Here is a 13,810-nt window from a genome sequence, read left to right on the forward strand (position 1 = left end):
TTAAAAATTATGAATAAACTAGATTACAGTATACGACAATGAATACTAGACTCTCCTGGAACTAGGAGTAAAAAATGGAAGAAAACCCTCAGTCATAGCAAAAGAAATATCAGAAAGATTAAACAAAAAGCTATTTGAGAATTTTGTTTTAAAAGTATGTGCCAGGGGCTTCCCTGGTGGCGCAGTGGTTGCGAGCCCGCCTGCCGATGCAGGGGACACGGGTTCGTGCCCCGGTCCGGGAGGATCCCACATGCCGCGGAGCGGCTGGGCCCGTGAGCCATGGCCGCTGAGCCTGCGCGTCCGGAGCCTGTGCTCCGCAACGGGAGAGGCCACAGCAGTGAGAGGCCCGCGTACCGCAAAAAAAAAAAAAAAAAAGTATGTGCCGAAGAACTGTCTTTTTAGTAACACTATTTTTGGGAAACACCATAGTGTATAAAGAGGCACCCACATGGTGTAGCAGCTGTAAGGTCTGGGCTCTGAGTGTGAAGAGGCTTCCTAAGCCTACATGGGCCCAGAAGCCCAAGACATCCCATGATTTCTGTGCACAGGTTTTGAGGAAAAGATCCATTTTTGAGTTGAATCTTCACTAATAAGTAAGTTAGGACCTCCCTTCTGATCTTGAAAAGTTAAAGGAGTAGATGAAGGGTTTTCTAAATTTACATAATTTCTCACTAATTAATCTTTAGAGTCCCGCCCCCCCCACCCCCCTGCCACCCAGTTTTCATACAAAACAAGTGGTTCCACACACACAGGATTTTCAGCCATAATACATTACGACACTTAGTGACAATCTTTTTTATGTCATTTTATCCACACAGTATTGTAGTGCTTAACAGAATACTGAAAATATCGTCCAACATTCTAATTTTAAGTGCAATACTCAGAACAGTTGTTGAGTTTAGGAAAAAGGCATATAATGTTCTAAGAAAAAACCCTCTATTTGGAGTGTGAGGAAGTTTTACTGTGACAGTAACTTCCTTTACTTCCTCACTTCTAATAAACTAACGTTAAATAATGAATTGTAACTGTCTTCACCAAAATTCTCTACAATTGTGTAATTACTCTGCAGTGTAACCTCAAGAAGTTGAGAGAAAAAAATGAGGCACCCTCTGAAGTTCTTCCAGAGACATGTCAGTGCTTCCCTTCTCAGTGATACTTGGTGACGCTGACGGGCACCTCCCTTGGACTGGAGGCTTCCTGGGGCCGGGTGCCCAAGTTCCCAAGTGCAGGTTCGCGTGCGGCCAAGGTCACAGCTTCCTGTGTACCTTCTGGTGCTGGATCAGGTGGCCGTGCTGGTTAAAGGCGCGGCCGCACTCCCCACATTCATAGGGCCTCTCGCCTGTGTGGATGCGTTGGTGCTGCACGAGCACCGAGTACTGGCTGAAGGCCTTGCCGCAGCGGCTACACTCGTAGGGCCTCTCGCCTGTGTGGGTCCTCAGGTGCACGATCAGCGTGGCCTTCAGGCTGAAGGCCTTGTCGCACTGTGCACAGCGGAATGGCCTCTCACCCGTGTGGACCCGCTGGTGCTGGACCAGGGACCTGCGGGCACTGAAGGCGTGGCCACACTCGCTGCACACGTAGGGCTTTTCGCCGGTGTGGACCCGCTGGTGCTGGGTCAGGTGGGAGTGCTGCACGAAGGCCTTGCCGCATGCGTAGCAGCCATAGGGCTTCTCCTCGGTGTGGATACGTTCGTGGTTCAGGAGGGTGGAGCGGTGCCGGAAGGCCTTGCCGCACTCGCTGCACTCATAGGGCTTCTCGCCTGTGTGCACGCTGTGGTGCTGGATGAGGACGGAGCGGTCGCTGAAGGCGCGGCCACACTCGCCGCAGGCGTAGGGCTTCTCCCCGGTGTGGACCCGCTGGTGCTGGAGCAGCGTCCTCTTCACGCTGAAGGCACGGCCACACTCTGCGCATGCGTGCGGCTTCTCCCCGGTGTGCACCCGCCGGTGGCTGCGCAGCACAGTGCTGTGGTTGAAGGCCTTCCCGCACACGCCGCACACGTAGGGCCTCTCCCCGGTGTGGATGCGCTGGTGCTGGAGCAGGTGGGAGAGCTGTGTGAAGGCCTTGCGACACTCGAGACACTCATGTGGCTTCTCCCCCGTGTGGATCTTGTGATGCTGAGCAAGATCTGAGCTCACTCGAAAGGCCTTTCCACACTCGTGACACGCGTAGGGCTTCTCGCCCGTGTGGATCCTCCTGTGCTTGCTGAGGACCGAGCTCTGGCTGAAGGCCTTGCCGCACACGCCGCACACGTAGGGCCTCTCCCCGGTGTGGGTTCTCTGGTGCTGGAGGAGGTGGGAGCTCCGCCCAAAGCACTTCCCGCACTCCACGCACCGGTAGGGTCTCTCCCCGCCAGGAACGGCTGGTCGCTGAGCGACAGGCATGCCCTGACTCAAGGCCCGGCCTTCAGGGGGGCCGGCGTGGCTGGGACTCAGACAGAAGCTCTCCTCGGGCTCGCAGCTTCCCTGGTCACTCCACTCTGCTGGCGTTTTCCTCAGAGCCGTTGGAGCTTCCTGTGAAGTGAGCGGCCTCAGACTCAAGGCTCTGCTCTGGTCCCGCTCCGTGTTTTCACATCCTGAAAAAACAGAACCAAAGTGAGTGTGTTAAACGCACTTGAAACTGCAGAGCAATTGCCGCCCTGAAGGCGCTTCACTGGAGCAGGGAGGCCCCTGAATGCCCGTGGCTGAGAAGCCACCAGCAGGTGGCACAAAAGGTGCCCAGGCCAACCGTGTGGCTGGAGAGAAGGCCGGCTCCAGTCCGAGGGCCCCTGTGAGGCGCACACGAGGTCAGAGCCCACTGCCACCCCAGCCCTGCCCTCCCTGGAGTGTCCAGAGGCCATTGGAGGTGGAATCGAGGCAGGACCACACCTAGGACCGTGGTGGGTGGGAAGGGGGCTGCTAGGGAGATGCGTGAGCACTGCGTGCGTGTCCAGAAGACTGCTTCCTGGGGGATAAGACAGGGCTTTCAGGTGTCAGTGAGGGTGGCAGAGAACGCCAGGGGATGTTTCTACAGTCAGGTCAGGGGCTCTGTAGGCTGAGTGGGCGGAGCAGGGGGTGCCAAGGACATTTTTTTAAATCTCGGAGACAGAGCCGCTGAACTGACATCACCAGGAGACAGGACTGTCCTGGAGGACGGCCTGCTCAGAGCAATGTCCATCAAGGACACTCAGCAGGTGGAGCTGGCCCGAGGCAGGGCTGTGATGGCACGAGATGGGGGACAGGACGGAGCCAGTTCTCCCACGATCCTCCCAGTGGCCATCTCAGCACCCACTGTGCTGCTGCCTCTAGCTTCCCAAAGGCCTCGCTGGGGACAGTGTTAAAAACGGCGGTCGCTGAGGGACATGCCAGCGTGAGAAGCCCCGGGGGCCGAGGAAGATCCGAGGAGGGAACTCTCACTCCCTTGCCACACAGGACACTCCTGGGGCCTGTGACAGGTGCCAGGGCCGGCAGCCCTTGGGGAAAGCAGACTGACAAATGCTATCCCAGAAACACCAGGAGATCACGAGCTAGAATGGCACCAATGTGCGTGCCCGTGGTGCCTGCCTCTCCCTCCCCTCCTCTGGGACTTCTCAGCTCAGGGGACCTGCATTCTGCTTCACAGTGAAGACCCAGAAGCCCCTCCCTGCCTGAATCTGGTGGTTAAAGGTCTTTCTGGAGTTTCTGATTAGGAAGCATACTGAATGGCAACCAGGCATGTTGTCACCAAACTGCTTTTTCTGTAGTAAGAATATTTTCAAGTCCCATCAGCTTTTCTTTTCTTTTCTTTTTTGGTGGTAACAGCATTATTGAGATATAAGTTTTACTTTTTAATTCACTCAGAACTTGGTTTGAGAAGACAGGGCTCCCTCAAACCCCAACCAGGACCCTTGGAAAATAATGGGCTCAGAACCCAAGCAGTCCCTCCACCAAGCAAGGGAGCTTCTAAGGTAGTCTCTGACTGAAGTGTTTGGAAAGAGATTTGTGCCAACGGGGTCAACATGTGCTTGATTTGACCTGTGATGTCTTGTGACATCCAGGAAATGGTTACCTTGGAGGGACTTAGACATACCAAACGCTAATACTTCTTGCAAAAGGATGGAGGCAGGGGCTTCCCTGGTGGCACAGTGGTTGAGAATCCGCCTGCCAATGCCGGGGACACGGGTTCCAGCCCTGGTCCGGGAAGATCCCACATGCCGCAGAGCAACTAAGCCCGTGCGCCACAACTACTGAAGCCTGCGTGCCTAGAGCCTGTGCTCCACAACAAGAGAAGCCACTGCAACGAGAAGCCCGCGCACCGCAGTGGAGAGTAGCCCCGGCTCGCCACAACTAGAGAAAGCCCGTGGGCAGCAACGAAGACCCAACGCAGTCAAAAGTGAACATAAATGGGCTTCCCTGGTGGCGCAGTGGTTGGGAGTCCGCCTGCCGATGCAGGGGACACAGGTTCGTGCCCCGGTCCGGGAAGATCCCACATGCCACGGAGCGGCTGGGCCCATGAGCCATGGCCGCTGAGCCTGTGCATCTGGAGCCTGTGCTCTGCAACGGGAGAGGCCACAACAGTGAGAGGCCCGCATACCACAAAAAAAAAAAAAATAATAATAAAATAAATTTATTTAAAAAAACCCCAAAAAACATTAAAAAAAAAAAAAAAGGATGGTGGCAGCCCGACTGCAGCAAACCCTCAGCAGAGGGTCATCTCGGAAGAGGCAGGACCAGGGCTGGGGAGACTTACCCAAAGCTCCTTAAAGAAGTCACACTGAGGGCGAGGGGCCCCCACAGTGGTGTAGAGGCTGGGGCCCCACCCCGAGCTTCAGCTGCCCCCGACACGGGGACATCCTGGCTTCCCCACCCACACTGCTCTCCAGGGCTCAGGTGGGTGTCTGCCTGCAGCCAGGCCGCTTCATCTGGAGGGGCCACCAGCACATCCACATCCAAAGTCCAGAACGGAGCCTGGCTCCTCCCCCTGCAGCCGGGGGCCTTCAGGACCCACGCCTCTCTTCTGATTCCCTTGTTTTCTGGCCGCACCATGTGCCACGTGGGATCTTAGTTCCCTGGCCAGGGATCAAACCTGCACCCCCCGCATTGGAAGCGCAGAGTCTTAACCACTGGACCGCCAGGGAAGCCCCTCTTCTGTTCTTCTCTTCCTCTTCCAACCCCAGTGTCCAAGCCCTTGTTCCTGTTGCCAAACAGTCACCGCCCTCTGCTTCCAAGCACTGCCTCTTCATCAGAGGCAGTGGGGGCCCCTCCCCGGGACCCTCAGAAGAACACAACCTCAATCTGGCAAAGTCTCGTGACTGCACTGACCAATCCAGCTGTGATTCCCATGTTCTTCTACCATTAATGTCGTTATTATATTATTTAAGACAACACATATTATTATATCATTTTGTTAACGGCTTTCCCCCAGGGGCTAGAAACCTGGAAAGAGCATCTCTTCCACCCCGACAGCAAGAAAAAGCTAGACAATCTACAAAATCTTAACTTTTCTGAATCCATCACAGAACTAATGTCACAATAATAACCAACTGAGCTGAAATCTAGGGAAGGACAGGTGCTTGGAGACAGGTGTGTGGGGTGGCCCTCGGCTGAAGGGAGGGTGAGAGGAAGATGGAAGGCAGGGCCACCACACAAGAGGCTCGGAGACTCCAGCTAAAACTTCAACAGATTGACAAAGAGCCTCTGGGAGCATGGACACGAGGGCGCAGCTCCATGGACCGCCCCTGGGGTAGTAGCACAGGGAGCCTCCCTTGGGGGTTCAGGTCTGAAAGAGGGGGGAGCCTTCTCTACGGAACAAAAGTTGTGAGTCACTGGGGGAGGGTAAGCAAACGTGACACTCTGGGGACAGATGAAAATCAGGGCTTGGGGAAGGGAAGACTACCCTGTGCTTGGGGGGTGGGGGTGGGCAAAGGGCAGGAAACGACCCCGGGCCCAGACAGTTAGAACCTCCTTCAGCTGGGGGAGGGCTGAGCCCAAGGACCGACCAGGACAGCAGGGGTTGCTCCATCCCTGCTTCCCCAAGTCTAACAAGTGGCTACTGCGGGTGGAGGAAGCCTGAGGTACAGACACATGGGAGACTGGGCGCCCCCGCCCTGCATGAGGAAGTGCCTGTGGAATCTGCATCTGGTGGCGCCCTGAAGGCAACTATGGGCACAAAAGAACCCAGCCCAGCTCCTGACTGAACTGACTCTGCCTTTCACACTAAGTTGAGCAGGAGAGGCTGTGCTTCCAGACAGACAGTTTGCCTCTTTCGCTGTCCCAGGAGTGATGGCTGACATTCAATAAAAAAGTAAGAGATACCAAAAAAGAAAAGGTTGTGTGAGTGCACGCACATGCATGCACACACACACACAATCCAGACACTAAGCGGCAATACGCCAGGCTCAGAGGTGACCCGTGTGTTGGAACGACCTGCATGATCAGACACAAGACACAGCAACAGAGGTAAAGGATGCCTTTGATGTGCTCCTCATTAGACTCAACTCATCTGAGGAAACGACCAGGGAGCTTATAAATAGGTCAACAGAAATTATTCAAACTGAAACACAAAGAGAAAAATGAACAGTAAACAATAAAAACAACACTAAACAGAGCTGTGGGTCAATACTGAACAGCCCAACTTGCACATTGTTAGAATCCCAGGAGAAGACAGAGGACAAGGAAGTAAAACATCTGAAAAGATAATGGCTGGGATTTTTCCAACAATAACGGATGATATCAAAACACAGATCCAAGCTCAAAGAAACATAAACATGTTTCCTATTCAAACTCCTAAAAACCAAAGAGAAGGAGAAAATCTTAGACGCAGCTACAGGGAAAAAAACCCACAGAGAACACAGAGGAACCAAAGTAAGAAATACAGCAGACTCGTCATCAGAAACCTTCACGTCAGAAGACAATGCACGGACATCCTTCGAGTGCTGAGAGGAAAACACTTGTGAATTTACAACTCTGTGCCCAGCAAAAAATACCTTTCAAAAAAAAAAGATAATTTTTTGAAAAGAAAGAAACCAATGGACAGAGTTTCCAACCATGAAATCCACATTAATGTTAAAGGAAGTTCTTCATGGGGAAAAAATATACCTGACAGAAACTTGGAATCGTACAAAGAAATGACGGTTTTTGGAAATGGTTAAAATGAAGGTAAATATAAAAGACTATGAAAAAGTTTGCTAAGTCACTCTAAAAGGCAACTGTCTAAAGCAAAAACAGTAGTTACGTATTGTGGTTTTACAACATATGTAAAACTTAGGACAGTATCATAAAATTGGGGAAGAAGGAACAGGGAAGTTGTTAAGGACTGAAAATTTGTGTCCTCCCAAATTCGTATTCTGAAGCCCTAACCCCCAGTGTGATGGTATTTGGAGGTGGAGCCTTTGGGAAGTGCTTAGGGCTAGTTGAGGTCATCAGGGCAGGCCACAGTGATGAGAACAGTGTCCTTATGTCTCCTCAGGCACAGAGAGTCAAGTGAACACACAGCAAGAAAGTGGCCGCCTGCACAGTTGGTAAGACTCCACGCTCCCAATGCAGGGGGCCTGGGTTCAATCCCTGATCAGGGAACTAGATCCCACATGCATGCCACAACTAAGGAGCCCATGTGCTGCAACTAAGGAGCTGGCAAGCTGCAACTAAGGAGCTGGCAAGCTGCAACCAAGGAGCTGGCAAGCCACAACTAAGACCTGGTGCAAATAAATAAATAAATATTGAAAGAAAGGGAAGGGAGGGAAGGGAGGGAAGGGAGGGAAGGGAGGGGAGGGAGGGAGGGAGGGAGGGAGGGAGGGAGGGAGGGAGGGAGGGAGGGAGGAAGGAAGGAAGGAAGGAAGGAAGGAAGGAAGGAAGGAAGGAAGGAAGGAAGGAAGGACAGTCTGTCAGTCAGTCTGCCTTTGGCCCCTGCTTCTCTCTATGTGATGTGTCTTTTTCTCTGGCTGCCTTTAAAATGTTCTCTGTCACCAGTTGTCAACATTTAATCATGATGTGGTTTAGTGTAATTTTATTCATGTTTATTATGCATAGGGTCCCTTGAGCTTCTTAGATTTCGGAGTTTATAATTTTCATCAAATTTGGAAAAACTTCAACTGTCACTTCTTCAAATATTTTTCCTGCTTTGTTCCCATCAATGATATATATCAGGCTATTTCAGGTTCTCCCACAGCTCACCGATATTCTTCAATCTTTTTTAGCCTTTGTCCTGTTTCCTTTTCAAAAGTTTCCATGCCTTTGTTTTCAAGTTCACTAATCCTTTCTTCTGCAATGTTTAATCTGCCACTAATTTTACTCAGTGAATTTTTCATCTCATCGTTGTTTTCATCTTTAGAAATCAGATTTGGGTTTAAAAAAAATAATCTTCCATGCCTCTACCTAATACACTATTTCCTGTAGCTCCCTGAACATATGGAATTTATTCTGTTTTAATATCCTTGTCTCCCAATTCTATCATCCCTGTCATTTCTGGTCAGTTTCACTTGACTGGTTCTTCTTCTAATCATGGCTGTATTTTCTTGCTTCTTGGTATCTCTGGTTAGATGCTGGACATCATGGATTTCCCCTTGCTTGGTGCTGGATACTTCTGAATTTTTATAAACATTATTGAGCTTTGTTCTAATATGTGGCTAAGTTACTTGGAAACTGTATGGTTCTTGCCTTTCAACTCTGTTCAGTCTGACCAGGGCAGTGTTTAAGGTTATTTCCCCCCAATTAGTGAGGCAAGACCCTACTCAGTACTCTACCTGATGATGCCTTGTGAGTTACAAGGTTTTCCACTCTTGCTGGTGGGAAGAGACAGTGTTCCCAGCCTTGTGTGAGCACTGGGAACTGCATTTATTAGCTTACAGTTCTGTAGGCCACGATTCTGTATGGCGGGGATGGGTTCTCTGCTCAGGGTATCACAAGGCTGAGCTAAAGTGTCAGCCAGTCTGAAATCCTGTGTGAAGGCTCAGGGGATAAATCCACTTCTCAGCTCTTTTTTATTGTTGGCAGCATTTAGCTCCTTGGAGCTGCAGGGCCGAGGCGACCATTTCCCTGCTGGATGCTGCCTGGGGGTCACTCTCTGCTCCTACCTCCTACCTGCATCTTTAAGGCAGCAATGATGCATCAAATCCATCTGCTTTAAAAAAATTTTTTTTAATTAATAAATTTATTTTTGGCCACACAGAGCAGCTTGTGGGATCTTAGTTCCCTGACCAGGGACTGAACCTGGGCCAAGGCAGTGAAAGTGCTGAGTCCTAACCACTGGACTGCCAGGGAATTCCCTCCTCCTGCTTTGAATTTGACTTGTCTCTGACCTCCAGACCCAGATTTAGAGCATTCTCTGTTCCTTAAAGGCAACAGTGCCATTTCACATAACCTAATCATAAAACACATAACCACAGTCCTGGGGATTATGCAGGGCATGTATAGCAGGGATCCTGGGGCTATCTTAGTTGGCTTGGTGTCCTCACAAAATATCATAGACTGGGGGGCTCAAACAACAGGAGGCTGGGAAGCCCAAGATCAAGGTGCCAGCAAGGTAGATTTCATTCTGAGGCCTCTTCTGTTGGCTTGCAGGCGGCTGCCACCCTCCCATCTGGCCTCTCCGTTGGTTCTCTTCTATTAGAACCTGTTCAAGTTTTGTGCCCATTTTTCTTATTGGGTGTTTCTTCATATTTTATTCTCTTCAGAGCAATTTATTTATTAAGTGTGCACTGTACTCATAAATGGTAACGGTATTCAATAGGTTCTTCATTTAAATATCTGAATTCACTGTCATCTGTTTAATAAGATTTTTACATGTTCTTAAAAACTTATACTATGTTTTTTTTAAGCAGAAAACAAGTTTTAGTTCTTTTTTTTCACTTATGAGCCTCACCATCACAGAGTAAAGCTGGTAGGTCAAAGAAATAATTACTCATTTGCATGGAAAAGTATCACTTCTAATGTTTGAAGCTTCCTGAATGGGTGGCTTCTGGCCTGATGCCAGAGTAACAAGACAAGAAAGACGACTTTAATGGTGAAGAATAATTGAACATTTCAGGAGGTAACTCCCTCCATCACCCATGGCACAAACACAGCACACAACAGACCCAGGCTGCCATGAATGCGGGGATGGGCTGCCTCTTGCCCCACACTCTCAGGATGGCAGCTTCATCGTTGTTTCAAGTGTACAGCAACAACAAGACAAATAAAGGGGAAAAAGCAAGTCCACCGAAACCAATTTTTTAATTTAACCCCCCCACCGGCATTCTGTAGAGATTGTGTGTGCTGTGTAACGAGAACACACACGCTGCATCACAGCAGCCTGGGAACCTCCTCGTGTTCTTGTGAACCACGAGCCAGACACGTCAGGGATTTTGTACTGGATCGAAAAGAAGATGAGACACACACTCACCCCAGGGACAGGACGTGCTGTCTTGTTGCACACAAGCTGTCATGTGGTCATACGTGAAGTTGTCTGCAAAAGGAACAGAGAGTTGAAGGGACAACAAAACCAATGCCTCTCCCAAGAGTGGAAAATCCTCTCATTTGCTGTTACAAGACGAAAGTGCAATTCATTGGGTTAAGACAGCAGGGCCAGGCAGGCGCACACGCTTCTCCCTTTGAGGAGCCGCCGGGCGAGGCTGAGGCACATGGTGGCGGCCCGGGCTGCAGCAGGCAGCTCCTGCTCTGTGCACACCCCTCATCTCTCAGACCCCGTCCTCTGGGGCCTGCGGGTGGGGGGCAGAGTGAGCAGGTGCTTCTGTGCGAAAGCTCTCTCCAACCCACCATGCTCTTGGAGAACGGCGGTCTCTTTGGCATCAGATCTGAAGGGCACTCGTCTTAAGACCTCCATCAGGTGAAAGCATAGCTGGTCCACCAGGGACCCAGGTCTGGTTGGGGGCAGCTGTTTTCTTGCCCCCTGCAGCTGCAGTCAAAGATTTGCTCAACATGATGCTGTGCCTTTTCTACATTCCCTGGAAAATCGCATTCCTCCGGGTCCAGTGAAGTCACTGCTCCTCTGAGGATACCTGATTCTGCGGGTCAGTAAGAGGCGGGCTGTCTGTAACACCTGGTGCCCCTCCACACAGTACCTAGAGACCTGGAGTGGAGCAGCCATGGGATTGGTGCCGTGCTGTCCTCACAGCCAGAGGGGCCACGTCCTGCAGGGCAGGCTGGCTGAGGTTCCCTGAGACTCCTGTCCTTGTCCTTCACTGGATGTTGCCCACCCCCACCCCGCCCTAAAGCAACTGCTGGCCACTGCCCTCAGGACTGGACGTATCTGCCAGCACTCTCCCTTCTACACTTTCCTCCATAAAGTCTGGTACTTCATCTGTTAGATTAACTACTGGACACATCACCTCTCTGATGCTGCTGTAAATGTTATCTTTAAGAAAATCACATTTTTAAAAAAGTTTTTTTCTCTTTTGCTGTTGTACCTATATGAGATGGTGGATGTTACCTAAACTCATGGTGGTTATTATTTCACAATATATTTAAGTCAAATCATTATGCTCTACACCTTAAACTTGTAATGTCATGTCAATTATATCTCAATAAAACTAGAAAAAAAAATCATACCTTTGGTGTTGATAAATAGAAATAAAACTGATTCTGTACCTAGCAAACTCTCTTGTGAATTCTAGTCAATCTTACAAGAGAAAATCATATGATTTTCAATGACTTCTTTCCAGTTCTGTAGCTTCAACCTTGTTGCTGTGTTCCGTCTGTCCTGCCTTATTCTGGGTGGGACGGCTGGACGGCGCCACGTGGCCGTGGATGGTAGGCTCCCCATCTCAAATAGCCCCGGCCCCACTACCTACCAGGTTAAGAAACTTCCCTTCTACACTGAGGGTGCTTCCTTCTTCCCTCAACCAACCAGGTATCCCTCAAACTCTGGATGTCCCATCAGAACGGGGACCGGCAGGGGCCCGGTCACCATGGGTGCTCTCCCTGCTCTGCCTGGGCCCAACCCACCACCAGGCTGCACTCGCCTCTGTGCTCACTCCCTGCCTGGCCCCACCTGCCCGCAGGGTCCCTCTGCCAAATCAGACCCCAGGAGGAAGCCACTCCGGCCACCTCCCATCAGCACTCGCAGGTGCTCAGCCCTTGGTGCAGGAAGGCGGCTCCCCACTCACCTGAGCGGCCAGTGCCCAGGCCCCGGCGCCCCTCATTTCCCTGTTTGTCCAGGACCCACGGCTCCTCTCCTCGCTCCAGCTGCGAGATCACCTCGGGCTTGGATCCTGGAATTCCTGCTCATGGGGAGGGAAGGCCTTTTGTCTACACAGCATCTGTGAGCACCCTAACCCCGCCCTGGGCAGAGCACACAGACAGACGAGGCCTGCAGAGGGGCCTTACCCACGGAGACCACGTTCCCGTAGGTTTCCATCATCACATGTCGGTAGAGGCCCCGCTGAGCAGGGCCCAGGCGGTCCCACTCCTCCTGGGAGAGGAGCACGGCCACGTCCTCGAAGGTCACCTTGGCCTGGAATGACAGGGGCTGCTGCAGGTCGACTGAGTGTCTCCATCCGAGATGAGGTGGGTGCAAGCAGCATGGGGGTGTGGGGACAGGCTCAGGGATGCGGGGCAGTGACAGGGAGGGGCCGCAGCACCCAGGATGCAGTGGTGCTTAGGCTGCCACCAGGAGCCCCCGGCGTGGCGCTGCGCGGGCCTCGGGGTAACTCACCTGGGGCACCGCCGGTGGCGGCAGGAGCCTGGCCGCTGCCATCACCTGGTCCCTGGGGTATCTGAGGAAGATGGAAATCGGAGGAGCCTGTGGGACTGAGGAAGAGCAGGGAGCACATGACGGGCCCAGCTGGGCCCCCCGTGAACTCTGACTCCAGTCCCAGAGCTGCACAGATGGACCCCGAGCTCTCGGGCCCAGGAAGGTCCCACCTGAGACACCTGGGGACGCCGTGCACCCCTAGGGCAGTGGGCCGTCTGCCCAGCTCACCTGGCACGGCCTGCAGTGCGCGCACAGGCCCGGGTGAGCGCGTCCTCACAGGAGCCAAGCTGTCATCCAGGGAGGCACCGGGCCTGGCTGCTTCCAGAGAGGCTGGGCGTGCACAGTCCTGCCAGGGCCACACTCCTGTGGGGACCCCATGCCAGGCCCTCCTGTGGCCCACCGATGCCCTGGCCACGCCTGGTCCTGCCCCGGTGGCGGCTCCAGCGGGGGTTGGGTGCTGGTGGGAGTCCAGAGTGACCCAGGGATTTGGTTTGAGCACCTGACAGGGAGGCCCGACGGTGGGCAGGTTCTGGGGAAATGCCAGGCCAAGTAAGCTATCTGTCACCCCCCAACTGCCACACATAAGTGGGGACCAAGAGCTCCCCTGGCAGGGCGATGGGGCTGACATCACCTGGAGGCCGAGGCGGGTCCGCAACAGGGACACAGAAGCCCAGCAGGCAGATTGCTCAGGGAAAAACGACGCAAGAATGAGGCCAGCCCCTCAGGCAGGCAGCTCGCCAAGCAGGACGCCTCACCTCACACTGTGGGCCTCTGGGGGAGCATGTCAGGGAGCCCCCACCTCACTTTCTTTGTGAAACGTCCAGTGGATGAGTACGTTTACCACACAACTTTCAGGAAAATACACACTGAACTCCTGACCGTGGCTGCCGCTGGGGAGCAGAAGCCTTGGCGGAGAGACAGGCTGGCCCTCACCGCCCACCCCTCCGTCCACCAGAAATGCCCACTCCCCCAAAACGTGTGTGCGTGCGTGTCTGTGCGTGTAAAGGCAACACGACTCTAATTAGAATTTCAACCGGAGTCTTCGATTAGAATTCAAGGAGTGAATAAAAGTACCCCAGAATTAACCCGAAAACGGATACCGACCTTTGTTAACGGCACAGCTCTGGTCCTCTGGGAACCCAGCAGAGGTGGACAGTCATTTGCACTA

General features: G+C 52.4%; 1 protein-coding gene across 1 annotated transcript; it reads right to left on the bottom strand.

Annotated features, from left to right (window-relative positions):
- Positions 1 to 831: 831 nt before the first annotated feature.
- On the bottom strand, positions 832 to 12,940 carry ZNF250 (zinc finger protein 250). Its single transcript, XM_082859058.1, has 6 exons — positions 12,871 to 12,940; positions 12,604 to 12,664; positions 12,276 to 12,402; positions 12,056 to 12,169; positions 10,333 to 10,395; positions 832 to 2,572 (listed from the first exon to the last, which is right to left on the bottom strand). Exons 2-6 carry the CDS (start codon positions 12,643 to 12,645, stop codon positions 1,248 to 1,250), a joined length of 1,671 nt encoding a protein of 556 aa, XP_082715184.1. The 5' UTR covers positions 12,646 to 12,664; positions 12,871 to 12,940; the 3' UTR covers positions 832 to 1,247.
- Between the last annotated feature and the right edge of the window lie 870 nt (positions 12,941 to 13,810).

This window comes from Leucopleurus acutus (assembly GCF_964270905.1).
Source record: "Leucopleurus acutus genome assembly, chromosome: 17".
NCBI classification, from domain to species: domain Eukaryota; kingdom Metazoa; phylum Chordata; class Mammalia; order Artiodactyla; family Delphinidae; genus Leucopleurus; species Leucopleurus acutus.

Coding starts and splice junctions, on each gene's coding strand:
- ZNF250 (XM_082859058.1), bottom strand. CDS start 12,645: ATGGCAGCGGCCAGGCTCCTGCCGCCACCGGCGGTGCCCCAG. Junction 10,396..12,055: donor CCTGGGCACTGGCCGCTCAG/GTGAGTGGGGAG, acceptor TTCCTTTTGCAG/ACAACTTCACGTATGACCAC. Junction 2,573..10,332: donor CAGCACGTCCTGTCCCTGGG/GTGAGTGTGTGT, acceptor CTGTTTTTTCAG/GATGTGAAAACACGGAGCGG.